Source organism: Bufo bufo, chromosome 9 (genome assembly GCF_905171765.1).
Source record: "Bufo bufo chromosome 9, aBufBuf1.1, whole genome shotgun sequence".
NCBI classification, from domain to species: domain Eukaryota; kingdom Metazoa; phylum Chordata; class Amphibia; order Anura; family Bufonidae; genus Bufo; species Bufo bufo.
The window spans coordinates 190,325,028-190,340,807 of record NC_053397.1 but is presented as its reverse complement, the minus strand read 5'-3'; the positions used below and the strand labels follow the sequence as shown (position 1 = coordinate 190,340,807).

At 47.6% G+C, this 15,780-nt stretch overlaps 1 protein-coding gene across 4 annotated transcripts in view; it reads left to right on the top strand.

Annotated features, from left to right (window-relative positions):
• The window catches only part of RASAL2 (RAS protein activator like 2), a 294,933-nt gene that overhangs the window by 128,534 nt on the left and 150,619 nt on the right, over window positions 1-15,780 (top strand). For all 4 annotated transcript variants that reach the window (XM_040406661.1, XM_040406658.1, XM_040406656.1 and 1 more), the window contains exon 3: window positions 9,800-9,926. In XM_040406661.1, coding sequence (XP_040262595.1) covers window positions 9,800-9,926 — 127 coding nt within the window. The remainder of the gene's footprint in view (window positions 1-9,799; window positions 9,927-15,780) is intronic.

Below are 15,780 nucleotides of genomic sequence, written 5' to 3'. Positions count from 1 at the left end.
AGCAAGGTCACTTTGACAACATGTGACCACTGCAGCCTATCACTGATCTCTCCTGTGCCCTGCTGAGGCCAGTGATTGGCTGCAGTGGTTGACACAACGTCCCTGCTGCTGCAGCCAGGTAGACAGATCCCTGCCGCTAGAATCTGAGCAGCAGCACGAGATCTGTCGGGTAACTAAAGAGCATTTATTTATTTTTTATTGTAGGTGGATTGCATGCGTTTAATGAGGAAAATGGACATCCCCCTTTAAATATAGACGGCTATAAACATACCGAGCCCGTTTCAGGACGAAAACGGACATCACCTTTAAATATAGATGGCTATAAACACATATCAGCAATCTGCCATTCTTGAATTATCCGGACATCAGATCATTGTGAACATTTATATGTAGCAGTCAGCAGGAAAAAATGACCTGTCCAATATTTAGACGTGGTAAACGTAGACTAGAGAGTCCGTAAATGCGCCAGATTTATCGCACTGTATGATAGAAATGGTGCATCTATAGGCCAGTTGGTTGGCCAAGGCTGGGTGCATCTGTTTCCACTGTTCTGCTCTGTTTATATACTGAGCAGTGCAGTAAGAATAACAGAAGCGCCGGAGCCGAATGGCGCCCGACAGACCTCATTGTCTATAATGGGATCCGTCAAGGCCTAGCATTCTACTGGACAAAATACTACAACGAGTTGCACTATTTTGTCCTGTATTTGTGACGGAATCTGTCATGGAGACCATTAATGGAACCTTCAAGGCAGACGTCAACATAGCCTTGAGCCCGTTTCACACTTGCGTTGTTGTTTTCCAGTATTGAGATCCGGCAGAAAAAAATACATTTCCGTATAGTCCTCATGCATTCTGAACGGAAAGGGATCCGTTCAGGATGCACTAGGATGTCTTCTGTTCCGGCAGCATTCCGTGTTGTGACCGGACACAAAACCGCTGCAAGCTGTGGTCATAAGAACGGATCCATCACTAAAAACAATGCAAGTCAATGGTGACGGATCCTAAAACAACTTAACAGAACTGATGCCTCCTGATGTACAAAATCAAAACTGATCCGTTTAATTCCGGTATTGAGATCCTCTGCCGGATCTCAATAACGGAATTAACAACGCAAGTGTGAAACGGGCCTTACTTTGCGCCAAAATTTAGTAACCTATTAAATTATGCCCCCTTTGCAGTGAACCACACCACCTTCTGTGGGGAGGCTTGAATGCTTAAAGCGGTGGTCCCATCTCAGGATATGCCATAAAGGTCATATATCCCACCCCTGGGACCTAGCTGAAGAACATGGCCCCAAAGTGAACAGAGAGCACACTGCACTTTCCATCCATTGTTGTAGGACTTTTGAAAATCACCAAACGAGCGTGCTTGGTTGTTTTTGTAAGTCTCAGAGCAGTGAATGAAGCGCAAGCCGCACAAGCAGAGTCAACCCCCTGTTCAATGCTATGGGACTTCCAAAAATAGACAAGCCAGCGGTCATTTTCGGAAGCGCCATGAATGGAGGGCAGCCGCACGGATTGCTCTCCTTTCACTTTAAGACCCTGCTCTGTAGATGGGAGCGGGTTCCAGAGTTGGGACCTGCACCTATTAGACATTTATGGCATATCCTAGCAATGTCCTAAATGTCCCAGATGGCAAAACCAGATCCAGAATTCGGAGGCATTTTGTTTAGTAAATCTACCCCGCGTCCGTGTTTTGTAAGGATCTAGTCGTATCCAAATCTTTTTGTCTCTGGCCACCTTTTGTGGCCTCCGAAGCCTGACTGGGTAAAGGGTTAGTCAAAATGGCAGAATTTTTATTTATTTAGAGGCGAAATTATTGACCAGTGGACGCCCCTTTCCCCTCTTAAAGGGGTTGTGTCACTTCAGCAAATGGCATTAATCATGTAGAGGAAGTTAATACAAGGTACTTACTAATGTATTGTGATTGTCCATATTGCCTCCTTTGCTGGCTGGATTCATTTTTCCATCGTATTATATACTACTCGTTTCCATAAGTTATGACCACCCTGCAATCCTGCAGCGGTGGCCGTGCTTGCACACTTTAGGAAAAACTGCTGGTCTCTCTGGCGGCCTGTACTGCAGGAGCTCACAAATGCCATGGAAACAAGCAGTGTATAATGTGAAGGAAAAATGAATCCAGCCAGCAAAGGAGGCAATATGGACACTCACAATACATTAGTAAGTGCCTTGGATTAACTTTCTCTACATTATAAAAATGTCATTTGCTGAAGTGAGAGAACCCCTCTAATTACTTTTTTTTATAACATTGTAGGATCCATCAGCAGCCACTCCTGAACCAGTAATTTACTATAAAAGGACCCTTTCCTGAAGTCCTACATGAGTAGGACCTCCCCCTGGACTCCTCAGCATAGAAGTCATTCATGAGTAGGACCTCCCCCTGGACTCCTCAGCATAGAAGTCATTCATGAGTAGGACCTCCCCCTGGACTCCTCAGCATAGAAGTCATTCATGAGTAGGACCTCCCCCTGGACTCCTCAGCATAGAAGTTATACATGAGTAGGACCTCCCCCTGGACTCCTCAGCATAGAAGACATACATGAGTAGGACCTCCCCCTGGACTCCTCAGCATAGAAGTCATACAGGAGTAGGACCTCCCCCTGGACTCCTCAGCATAGAAGTCATACAGGAGTAGGACCTCCCCCTGGACTCCTCAGCATAGAAGTCATACAGGAGTAGGACCTCCCCCTGGACTCCTCAGCATAGAAGTCATACATGAGTAGGACCTCCCCCTGGACTCCTCAGCATAGAAGACATACATGAGTAGGACCTCCCCCTGGACTCCTCAGCATAGAAGTCATACAGGAGTAGGACCTCCCCCTGGACTCCTCAGCATAGAAGACGCAGGGATGTAAATGAATAAAAGACAAGTTCTGCTGAATCTTTCCCCACAGACCTGTATATCAATCTGCTCAGCTCCTCCGGCGCTATACCGTGCTCCGTGTGACCCGTCCCTTTAAATTGACATGTTGTTTCTCTGTTAGAAGTAGCCACCAGTTTTGTGACGTTTATTGGTAGGTGCTTTGTGGACACACAATCTACAGCCGGGACGAGATAGCGTCTGTAAAATGACACTTATATGGCGGTACATTTGCAGGCATGGGCTGTGGTGGAATGCTGCGCGGCGCCCTCAGCTGTGTACACAGTCATTTACACCTTCGTGCTATGCTGAGCCCAGAGAAAACACTGTCACCTCTTGGTGGCCGGCCACACATTTGTTCCTGTGACTGGCCTCATTACCAGCGGCGACCTCCCTGCGCACTGCATTATTTTCTGTCAGCCGTGGTGTTTATACAGGATTCGCGCTGACTTATACTAGTTTCTAGTGCGTCGTCCTCATGTCTAATGATCTCCTTAAGGGGCTGTGCCCGTCACCCATGTGGCCCTTACTGTTTTTGCAGTAGCCAGAGCTGGCGGTGAGTGCCGAAAGGAATATTGCGGGTGTACGGAACTAATGACGAAAAGCCTGGAAACATTCACCCCCCGAGTCTTCCTCTAGTGAAGTCTTTTAAGAAGGTGGTCCAGGACTAGAAAAACATGGACCAGAAACAGGACCGCACCTGTCCATGGGTTGTGTCTGGTATTGCACCTACAGTACCACACCCAAAGGCCTCATGCACACGGCCGTTGTTCTGGTCCGCATCCGAGCCGCAGTTTTTGCGGCGCGAACCCATTCACTTCAATGGGGCCGCATCCATTGCTCCGTTCCGTGGCCCCGCAAAAAAAATATAACCTGTCCGTTTTGCGGACAAGAATAGGCAGTTATATCAATGGCTGTCCGTGCCGTTCCGCAAATTGCGGAACGCACACAGAAGCTGTCCGTGTTTTGCGGATCTACAAAATACTCAACGCTCGTGTGCATGAGGCCAAACTGTGAACAGGTGTGGCGCTGGTTTTTAAAGAAAGCAGCTATGTTTTTACAATTCTGGACAACCCCTTTATAGGGCATCTGTCAGCAGTTTTGTACCTATGACACTGGCTGACCTGTTACATGTGCACTTGGCAGCTGAAGACATCTGTGTTGGTCCCATGTTCTTATGTGCCCGCATTGCTGAGAAAAATAAAGTAGTAATATATGCAAATGAGCCTCTAGGAGCAACGGGGGCGTTACCATTACACCTAGAGGCTCCGATTTCTTTGCTGCATCCTCTGCACTTTGACAGGAACAGATGTGATGACGTTTTCACTGCCTGTCAGTCAAAGTGCAGAGGGCGCGGCAGTAACAGAGAGGGCTGAACCTTTAGGTGTAATGGCACCGCCCCCATTGCTCCTAGAGGCTCATTTGCATACTGTATATTATATATTATGGAAATTGACATACTGCCGGTTTAACAATCTGTCAGTTAATGTACAGAAAAATTCTTCCCCATGCAGATGTGATTTGTAAAAAAAAAAATCGTCCACATGCATGGCAGTGTAACACGCTCTGGATTTTACTTCTGAAATCCGCTAGTAAAATCCGCAGAATTTCCATCTGGTGTGGGCGTCCCCTAAAGCTGGCCGTACACATGCCATAACTGTCGGCCAAATAGTTATTTTTCCCAATCCTCCAGCGCTTATGCATGCTCAGCTTGATCGAGTATGCATGTGTAATGAATGGGGAAAGGGCAGAATGCCACTGCCAGACATCGATAGCGGTGCCGTATCCCCCCCCCCCAAAGAACTAAGGTTTGGGCAGTTGAAATCCAACATGCCCAATCCTCATCTCCCCCGACATCAGCGCCTGGGGAGAGCGGGAGGAAGACTCCATACACATTCGAATTTGACGGGTTCGGCTGACGTAAATCTAATATGTATTGCCTGCTTTAGGGTCCATTCGCACTTCCGCATCCATTCTGCAATTTTGCGGAGCGGGTGCGGACCCATTCATTTCAATTGGGCCACAAAAGATGCGGACAGCACACGGTGTGCCATGGCTTGTAGGACCAGCTCAGCTGAATGTAATGACCCCTTTCACTTAGCAATCTGGTGCTTCATTCTGGAGGCAAATGAGCAGTTAAGTGCACCGAGGGCGGGTCTGCGCCACTGGATGCACGCTTGCTCCTCCTGCGTCCTCTGCCAGCCCCTCCCTCTCCTTCATTGACTGGGTGATGATTATGCTAAAACTTGGCCCTGCCAATCAAGAAGGAGAGGGAGTGGTTGACAGAGGAAGCAGGAGGGAACAAGAGTGCACAAAGTGGCTTGTGCCCGCCTTCGGTGCACTGAACGGCTCAGCTGGTACTTCTTCTGCAGAATGAAGCAACGGGTCACTGAAAGAAAGAGGTCATTAGATTCTTCCAACCTAGCCCTACCAGGCAATATTCTTGGTTTGACAGTGAGCTTCCTGGTGACACTCCCTTTAATGCTGGGACTATATGGCGGTGGACTATTTTAGAGCTGGGATTTGGCTGTAAAAACACAACCAGGTCACAGGAAAAGTGGCCGGCTACTCTCATTAAGATCGAGGGGGTAAGAAGCCATCAGGTGTGAACAGACCTCAACGCAGTCTCAGGTTGCACCATTGACAATCATTAGATCCAGCGTCGCGCAGCCGTGTAGCCCCAGCCTAAAGCCCCATGCACAGGACCGTATCCATTTTGCAGTCTGTAAATCGCAGGTACGCAAAATACAGATGCGTTCTTTGTGCCATCCGCATTTTATTTGCTGACCCATGGATCTGTGGTGCGCTTTTTGAGGAAAGGACATACGGAGGCAGGAAGCGCACTGATGATCCGTGTTCCCCCCCCCCCCCCGCATCTGTATGTCCATTCCGCAAAAACATGTCCCATACTTAGCCGCAAAATGCGGACGGCAGACCCATTAATGTCAAAACTGACAGTAAAACGGATACCGCCGTGGGAATGAGGCCTTACATATACGTGTAAAATTCTGCTTTCCTGCTCCCCTTCAGCCACATCCCGCGGTTGAATTTGATAGACATATACTTTTTTTTTTTCTAACCGTACAGTGCAACGATAATGGCAGAATGGTACGGACTGTACTGCGCATGCGCCGAAGTTTCAACAGATGGCACAGGTGGAGGATTTGAGAGCAGGTGACGCGCGTCCCTGTCAGTCTAAGCAGAATGCGAGACATTGGGCGTTGTGTGCGGTGGAGCGAGGGTGCGCCTAAGAGCTCATGCACACAGCCGCATGTATTTTGCGATCCGCAAAACACGGATTCCAGCCAAGGGGAAGCCACCATTTATTTTATTTATTTTTTTGTTTAACTTCTGTAAAAATGTCCTATATTGTCCGCAAAACTGACAAGAATAGGATATGTTCTGTTTTTTTGCGGGGCCGCAGAACGAACCTATGGATGCGAACAGCAGTCGGGTTTGCTGTCCTCATCTTTCGCAGCTCCATTGAGATGAATGGGTCTGTATTCGATCTGCAAAAAAACGTGGATCGGATACGGACCAAAACTACGGCCGCGTGCATGAGTCCTAACGCCATAGCCCGCTTGATCCCTCATTTGACTACAGATTGACGGGTGAATTTCTCCACAAAGAAAGGTGTATCATAGGGGGAACCGGCGTTACAAGGCGTTACGCTTAGTCGCCAGCTCCCTGTAACACCTGTGCTAGTTTTTCGGTATTTCCACGCTCCGTTTTTCTGTAATTCCACCTCTCGGCGCCATCGTCCTCTCTACAATCATCGTCGATGGCTGAAGAGATTACTCAGAACGCTAATGATAAGAAACACACAGAAGGGAGCCCTCCAGAAAGCGCGCCCTTCTGCAAAAACTTGTTTTCCTGTTGCTGTTTGTGCCCAGAGCTGGCATGAGGGTACTTTTCTCTCGCTGTGTAATTACAAGGGCATGCTGTCTTCTCTGAATCAGGAGCAAGTGATTGGCACCTTCAAGGAAGCCTGCAGATAGATCGACCCTTCTGCCTCCTGACCGCACCTGCGGAAAGTCATCGAGGCTCGAGCAAATCTTTGGGTTGGTATTTAGAGAAATGATATGCCTGCACCATGAGCTTGAATGGGAAGAAGAGGTCTTCTGTGTGTGCGGGCATCCTGCGGCTCGGGCCCTGCATGGGTCCTGTAGTCCCGCAGTTACTAAGCCTGATGTACTCATTTTATTCGTGGAAGGCTCCCGTGGCTCTGTGCGGTTAATGCCTGTGTTCTTGTTTTTCGCTCTGTGTGCCTAATTATCAACCACCATATAAACCAGCTCAAATAAATAGCTCCTTGGCGGTGTCCTAGTGGGACTGAGTCATTTTACCTCTTGAGTCAGGATTCCTTAGTCGTGTTAGGATGTGTTCATTGTCTTCTGCATCCGATCGGTATCAAAATAGAGGGAAAGGGCCGCAGTGGATTCAGCGTATCAATTTAAAGGGGTTCAGGAGGAAACCGGACAACCATCAGGATCCGCCTGCAATAAAGAACTGTCGGGAATTTATCTGAAAGATCAGCCAGGCTCTGTTTCCCCGCTCAGCAGTGACATCACGTTGACAGTGTATGACCACTGAAGCCAATCGCTGGCCTCAGCGATGCTCACGACAAGGTCACGTGTTATCGACGTGACGTCACTGCTTCAGCCGGGAAAACACAGCCTGGCTGGAAGAACTGGAGCAGCGGCACAGGATCCTTCAAATAACTTCCAACCGGATCCCAAGGGTTGTTAGGTTTCCTCCAGAAAATGGACAGCCCCTTTAAAATAGGGAGAAAAGGCAACAGTAGATTGAGTCTAACAGTTTAACGTGGTTCAGGAGGAAACCGGACAACCATCAGGATCCACCTGCAATAAAGAACTGTCGGGAACTTATCTGAAAGATCTGCATCGCTGCTTCAGCTCTGTTTGCCCAGCTGTAGCAGTGACATCACGTCGACAATGTAAGACCACTGAAGCCAATCCCTGGCCTCAGCGATGCACCTTAGAAGGTCAGGTGATTGGCTGCAGCGGTCACATGTTATCCACATTATGTCACTGCTTCAGCCAGGAAAACAGATCCTGGGTGGCAGAACTGAAGCATCAGCCCAGGATCCGTCAAATAAGTTCCAACCAATTTTTTATGGCAGGCGGATCCCAACCAAGGGTTGTCAGGTTTCCTCAATCCGAAAGTAAGACGTACATATTTTGTGGAAACTGAGCAAAATCCATGCTCAAGCCCTCACTGAAAATCTGCATCGAGCCCAATACTAATTTGACCACTAGGGCACTCTTAAGATATATGGACAGTATATCCCACCCAAACAATCGAGTGTGACCTCTTCCAGGGATAAAGTGATTGTATCAGTAATCACCAAGACCGTGATGAAAAGTATAAGAAGGTGCAGTAAAACTGAAGTCTTCACTCCAGAGATTTCCACTGCTCCAGATCAAGGCTTTACGCCACTCCAGCAGACACCTGGCATTGTGCAAGGTGACTTTGGTCTTGTGTGTTCGACCATGGAAACCCATTTCTGACTGAGAATCCACATCCATTCAACCACACAAGTATTATTAGGATCGGGCCCTGATGTTGGCATCTCACTGTCCATGTCCAAGTCATCCCACGTAGGGTTAAGAGCCAGGAAGCCAAGTTCCTTGTTGTGCTGGCCCAAAGCTGGTAGAACAGCACTTCTAGGACAAGTTTCAAACTTGAGGATTTTGGTCAGTATTTTCCATTAGCCAAAACCAGGAATGAGTCCAATACTGTACCTTTGGGGAGATGTTCCCACTTTCTGTAAGTTCCACTGCCATTGAATGGAGCAGTACCACACACCAGCTTTGGACCTCTGTTCTTCCCATTGTTGGGGGGCCTCAGTGATCATGATCTACAAATGTTTCCTTCCTTACCGTTCCCCATGGCACAAGGTGACCAGCTTTGAAAAAAATAAACTTTTGTGTTTACTCTGTTGTGCAAACGCAAAACTTTTTTATTTTTTCCAAAGCTGGTCCACCCATCTTGGCCTACGTCTGGAGCCAAGAGGGACATCTGTATCTTGTGTTTAGGTGATAAATGTTCTTTGTGTGACAACCCCTTTAAAGGGGTTGTCCGAGTGTTTTATACTATTGACCTATCCTCAGGATAGGTCATCAGCATCTGATTGGTGGGGGTCTGACTCCTGGCACCCCCGCCGTTTAGCTGTTCGAAGAGGAGGAAACGCTCCATGAGCACTAAGGCCCCTTCCTCGGCCAGTGGCTTCACGTTCATCGCTCACATGGCTCAGTTCTACTGAAGTAAATGGGGCTGAGATGGGATACCAAGCACAACCGATATCCAATGGATGATGCTGTGCTTGGTTAGCTGCGAGGAGGCTGCTAGAGCTCCGCAGCCTTTTTAGCAGGGGTGTTTCCCACCGATCACATACTGATGACCTACCTTGAGTATAAAACACTCAGAAAACCCCTTTTACTCTTCTACAAATGTATAAACTCTGTCTCCTCTGGTTCTATGACCCTCTGACAGTCACATACCATAGGTTCTAGTGACCATCCAAATGACACATTTACCGGGTTGTAATTTACGCAAGTTCTGGGCAGGGTTACGGATTGTTCCAGTGGAATGTGGTGGTAAATGGCTTCCTGTCTTTATCTCATTCATTTGATTTTACTATCTACACAGACTTGTTTTGCAAGCTATCTGCACCTGATAGCAGTACACGTAACGTCGTCGCTGCCTGGTGGTGTCCAGTAGAGGGCGTGCGTTAGCCATGGAGAAGAGCCTTCCAGGTCTTCTCCTAGGCTGGTAATCGCACGCAGGATAAAGAGATCAAGTGGGGGCTGACTTTATCTGTTATAGCTGCGAGGAGATTAGCAGCGTCCGTTTCTGTCCTCTCACCCTGAGTCCTGTCCTTCATTTTCTTGTAGATGTCTGCTGAAACCGTACAGGACTCCACTCCAGAATCTACCAAAAGTCGGAGCCTCCGAAGAACCGTGAGCGTCCCCTCTGAGGGCCAGTTTCCCGAATATCCACCAGAGAGTGCCTCAAAGCTGGGTAAGTTATCGTGTTGATTTATCTGATCTAGTCGCCATATGTGAGCGCCGGCTGTATTACTTCATGGAGACTGACAGCTGTAGAGAGATGTGTTCATGCGCCTACTAATTGCCCTCTTGACGGCGTAGACTGAGCAGATCCGAGTTAAGACAAATTAGACGATTAGTATGATTAGGTAACGTTTTGTAATGAGCAAATAATTTGTCGTCTTAAGATTTGTGAACGGGCAACTAATATTATAAAGTGGTTGCCTATTGTGACCCGTCACTGCCAGAAAAAGGGCTCAGAAGGTCCCAATCTAGGCGTCTAGATTTTGCCACTCTTGGATGACCCCACAACACTCTTGAATGGTGTGCATCTCAAGGAGCCACATGCAGCTCAAACACAATGCAAACCAGTGGCTTCTGCTCCGTGTTCATTTTTTAAGGCTTAAAGTGGTCCTCTAGTTCATACTAAAAAATAAAAAAAATCACAATGAATGCATAGTTAAAAGGGTGCTGATGACCTCTGGATTGGTCAGTGGGGGTCCGACACGTGGGACCTCAGCAATCAGCTGTTGCGGCCTTCTCGCAGCTTTTCCTAGGCCACGTGACTTTATATTCGTCAGTCACGTGGCCTAGGCACAGCTCAGCCTCATTGAAGTGAATGGAGCTGACCTGCGATACCAAGCACGGCCACTATACAATGTACGGCGCTGTGCTTGGTGAGCAGAGAGAAGGTCATGGCGCAATGGCCGGCGCCTTCTCAAACAGCTGATTGGCGGGAGTCCTGGAGGATAGGTCATCTTTTCAAACATCCCGGAAAATTCCTTTAAGATACCTGCTGCAGTTCCTTTGATTTCCAGTCCCCACTTTGTTTTTATAAAAGCTTCTCAGCAGACTGTGCTTTGGTGGTCTGAGACACGCCCTGCTCTGGGACGGTCCACCCCTCCATCTAAGTGCAGGGGGGGTGTCTCAGCTTATTTTAAATTAAAGAGGGGACTGGGAATCAAAGGAACCACAACAACAACAAAAAAAGAAAGGAAACAAAGTATTTTAATTTCATTTGTGTTAGGATTTTTATTGTCAACCAATAGGCTACTTTATTTTAATCATTAAAGGGGTTATCCCATGATTAATGTGAAAAATGAAAATCATACATCATACAGTACACAACAGTCTATTTATAACAAAGCTAGAACCAGCCCTGTACCTCACATGGATCCAGAGATCCCCCCATTCATTGTTCCAGTTGTTCTGCTAGATTTATATCAAGTCGGCTGTCTGGGGGATGTGTCCTTTCTGCTGAAAATCAGGGGGTGTGTCCTTTCTGCTGCAGTTCATGGGGTGTCCTTTCTGCTGCAGTTCAGGGGGGCGTGTCCTTTCTGCTGCAGTTCAGGGGGCGTGTCCTTTCAGCTGCAGTTCAGGGGGCGTGTCCTTTCTGCTGCAGTTCAGGGGGTGTGTCCTTTCTGCTGCAGTTCAGGGGGGGTGTCCTTTCTGCTGCAGTTCAGGTGCGTGTGTCCTTTCTGCTGCAGTTCAGATGTGTGTGTCCTTTCTGCTGCAGTTCAGATGTGTGTGTCCTTTCTGCTGCAGTTCAGGTGTGTGTGTCCTTTCTGCTGCAGTTCAGGTGTGTGTGTCCTTTCTGCTGCAGTTCAGGTGTGTGTGTCCTTTCTGCTGCAGTTCAGGTGTGTGTGTCCTTTCTGCTGCAGTTCAGGGGACGTGTCCTTTCTGCTGCAGTTCGGGGACGTGTCCTTTCTGCTGCAGTTCGGGGGGGTGTCCTTTCTGCTGCAGTTCGGGGGCGTGTCCTTTCTGCTGCAGTTTAGGGGCGTGTCCTTTCTGCTGCAGCTGTCTCCTTATCACAGCTCGGGAGGCAGTTGAAGGATGGAACTGAGCATGTGCGGCCATCTCGGCGAGGTGGACAGAGAAATAAATTAAAAAAGCCAAACAGCGGGTAACGCTATACAGATAGATTTCATTGAATAAATAAGCTATACAAAATTTTTGATTACTTGCAGTTACAAAAGTATTCAGATCCAGGTGCTGGTTTAAAAAAAATTGCTGAATATTTTTTGTGGGACAACCCCTTTAAGGACTACTTTCACACTAGCGTTTTTTGCGGATCCGTCATGGATCTGCAAAAACGCTTCCGTTACAATAATGCAACCGCATGCATCCGTCATGAACGGGTCCGGTTGTATTATGTCTTCTATAGCCATGACAGATTCGTCATGGACACCATTGAAAGTCAATGGGGGACTGATCCGTTTTCTATTGTGTCAGAGAAAACGGATCCGTCCCCATTGACTTACATTTTGTGCCTGAACGGATACGTTTGGCTCCACTGCAGGCAGCGTTTTGGTGTCCGCCTCCAGAGCGGAATAGAGCCAAACTGATGCATTCTGAGCGGATCCTTTTCCTTTCAGAATGCATTAGGGCAGAACTGACCTGTTTTGGACGTCTGGTGAGAGCCCTGAACGGATCTCACAAACGGAAAGCCAAAACGCGAGTGTGAAAGTAGCCTTACTCATAACCAGCGTTCTCTATGTATTTAAAGGGGATTCCCAACTTTAAGTACCTCTTTACAGTTTTTAAATATGCCATTTATCTAGTTGAATAGCTTTGTGCATTTATTGCTTTGCATCGTTTTGTATCCCAGAGAGGCATTTAAATTTAGGCTGTCACTGGAAACAGTCAACAAGTTGATCATTAGACCGGCTATAACATCTTAGCCGGTCTCCTATTACGCAGTGGGATAGTTGCTTCCTGACTACACTTCCCAGAATACAGATCATCAGCTTTGTGCTGATGTTGATCCTGCTGGGAAACCTGGGAGAATTCTGCTGAATTGTGATTGCAGCTCTGGGCTACAGACTACGACGCAGGATCTGTTCAAGGCAAGTCCTGCAATGCATGTACAAAGTTACCCTGTATTTCTGTATGTCACCTAGGAATAGTATATTCCCGTCCCGTTGACTGTGTCGACTGGGACATCATGTCCTTCAGACCCATAAGTTTGTGAACCCATGCAGTATTGGAATACAGGCTTTTCAACCCACTGTTAGCCCTCGTTCACACTTCAGTGTTTGGTCAGTGATTTCCATCAGTGATTTGTGAGCAAAAACCAGAAGTGAAGCCTCCACAGAGATCAGGTATAATGGAAAGATCTGCACCTGTTCTGTGGTTCTGACACGCACCTGGTTTTGGCTCACAAATAACTGATGGAAATAACTGACCAAACACTGAAGTGTGAACGAGGCCTTAGGCTACTTTCACACTTGCGTTCGGAGCGGATCCGTCTGCATTATATTTCACAAAAAAATCTAAGTCTAAAAGTTAGTCAGACGGATCCGTCCAGACTTTACATTGAAAGTCAATGGGGGACGGATCCGTTTGAAATTGCACCATATTGTGTCATCTTCCAACGGATCCGTCCCCCTTGACTTACATTGTAATTCAGGACGGATCCGTTTGGCTCCGCACGGCCAGGCGGACACCCGAACGCTGAAAGCTGCGTTTAGGTGTCCGCCTGCTGAGCGGAACGGAGGCCAAGCGGAGCCAGACGGACTCAGAATGCATTGGGGCCGTACGGATCCGTTCGGGGCCCCTTGTGAGAGCCTTCAAACGGAGCTCACAAGCGGAACCCCGAACGCAAGTGTGAAAGTAGCCTTAGAAAGATACAAGCGTGTCTTTAAGGCTACTTTCACACCGGCGTTTTAGCTTTCCGTTTGTGAGATCCGTTCAGGGATCTCACACGCGGTCCAAAACGGATCAGTTTTGCCCTAATGCATTCTGAATGGAAAAGGATCCGCTCAGAATGCATCAGTTTGCCTCCGATCAGTCTCCATTCCGTTCTGGAGGCCGCCTGCAGAGTTTTGGTGTCCGCTTGACGAAACTGAGCCAAACGGATCCGTCCTGGCACACAATGTAAGTCAATGGGGACGGATCCGTTTTCTATGACGCAATCTGGCGCAATAGAAAGCGGATCCGTCCTCCATTGACTTTCAGTGGTGTTCAATACAGATCCGTCTTGGCCATGTTAAAGATAATACAAACGGATCCGTTCTGAACGGAGGCAGGCGGCTGTATTATCTGAACGGAGGCAGACGGCGGTATTATCTGAACGGATCCGTCTGTGCAGATCCATGACGGATGAAAGTAGCCTAAGAGGGACAGAAATATTGTCCTGTCTACTCCAGCAGATATTTCACCGATCAATGGCCGTACACATAAGACGTCAGCAGTCCCTCCCGCCACCCCTCCCCCATACATGTGCTCGCATATGTTCTGCATGGAGAGAGGAATAAGCTGCTGCCAGACGACCGCTCTGGCAGCAGAAAACAGAAGGATCGGCATGTTGAAACTGCCTGATCATATCTCCCCCAACATTTGCTGTCGGCTGACCTCACCCTGTGTACTGCCAGCTTAAAGGGGTTTTGTGGTTTTTAGACATGTCCGATCGGTGGGGGTCCAACATGGAAGCTGAGCTGCAGTAACCTGGCACAGCCACTAGATGGAGCCCTCTGCTTTCTGCTGTGTTCACTGTGTTGTTCCTATAAGCTGCTGAAAACAGCTAATTTATTGGGGTTTCTGATGTAGGATCAATTCATTCCTACTAATGCCCATTAGGACTAGATTACACCTATTAATCCTGCACCTACCAATCGCTAAGACATAATGTAGGATCCCCCCACCGATCTGATATTGATGGCCTATCCTGAGCATAGACAGAGTGGAAAACCCCTTTAAAGGGGTCGTCTCACTTCAGTAAATGGCATTTATCATGTAGAAGAAGTTAATACAAGCCACATACTAATGTATTGTGATTGTCCATATTGCTTCCTTTGCTGGCTGGGTTCATTTTTCCATCACATTATACACTGCTCGTTTCCATAGTTACGACCACCCTGCAATCCATCAGTGGTGGTCGTGCTTGCACACGATAGGAAAAAGCGTCAGCCTCTCTGGTGGCCAGGACCATGGGAGCGCACATAGGCTAGTGTTTTTTCCTATAGTGTGCAAGCACGACCACCTCTGATGGATTACAGGCTGGTTGTAACCACGGAAACGAGCAGTGTATAATGTGATAGAAAAATGAATCCAGGAAGCAATATGGACAATCACAATACATTAGTAAGTGCCTTGTATTAACTTTCTCTACATGACAAATGCTACTTACTGAAGTGAGACGACCCCGTTAAGTCTTGTTGAATCAGAGTGTTATTGGGAGCAGAGTAACAGTATGATCGTCTTGTGATTCTCTCATTAACTTGCATGCGTTTAGGCAGCGATAAAATCAGCTGGTCCCGAGCTGCGATCACTAATCTACAGCTATGGTTTCCCCTCAAGGAAACAGAACCATCTTGCCAGCGCCTCCCTGTGAAAGTGGCTCCCTATGAGTCCAAATCCAACTTTTTAACAAGACTTGGGACGTGACCAGGGAAAATAGCTAAGCCAGATACCCATCAGCTGTTTTGGGGTGCTTGCCCCTCGTCAGTACTGAGCAGGACTCTGGCTGAGTGCGATGCCCTAGATGCAGCTTTGGCAGTGTACTAGGTATAGCTATGGTAGAATATTGTATATTTTCCATTTGTTGGGTGTTTTTTTATTTACTAGGTTGGAAATCTCAAAAGTAGGAAAGCTGAATATATTCATTAGAAAATGTCCCAGGTCAGAGGTTAAGTTCCACCATACGTGTAATTGATCGATCAGAGCAGAGACCTGGAGATCCACGACCGCTGTCTCATCTCTTCCGAGGCCCAGTAGTTCAGGTTTCGTCCAGCCAGACTCTTCATTTCCACTTCTTCTGCTTCATTTCAGAACATAGACACATATAAAATTTACCACCTGGGCCGTCCAGTCTGTATCTTAGGATTCAT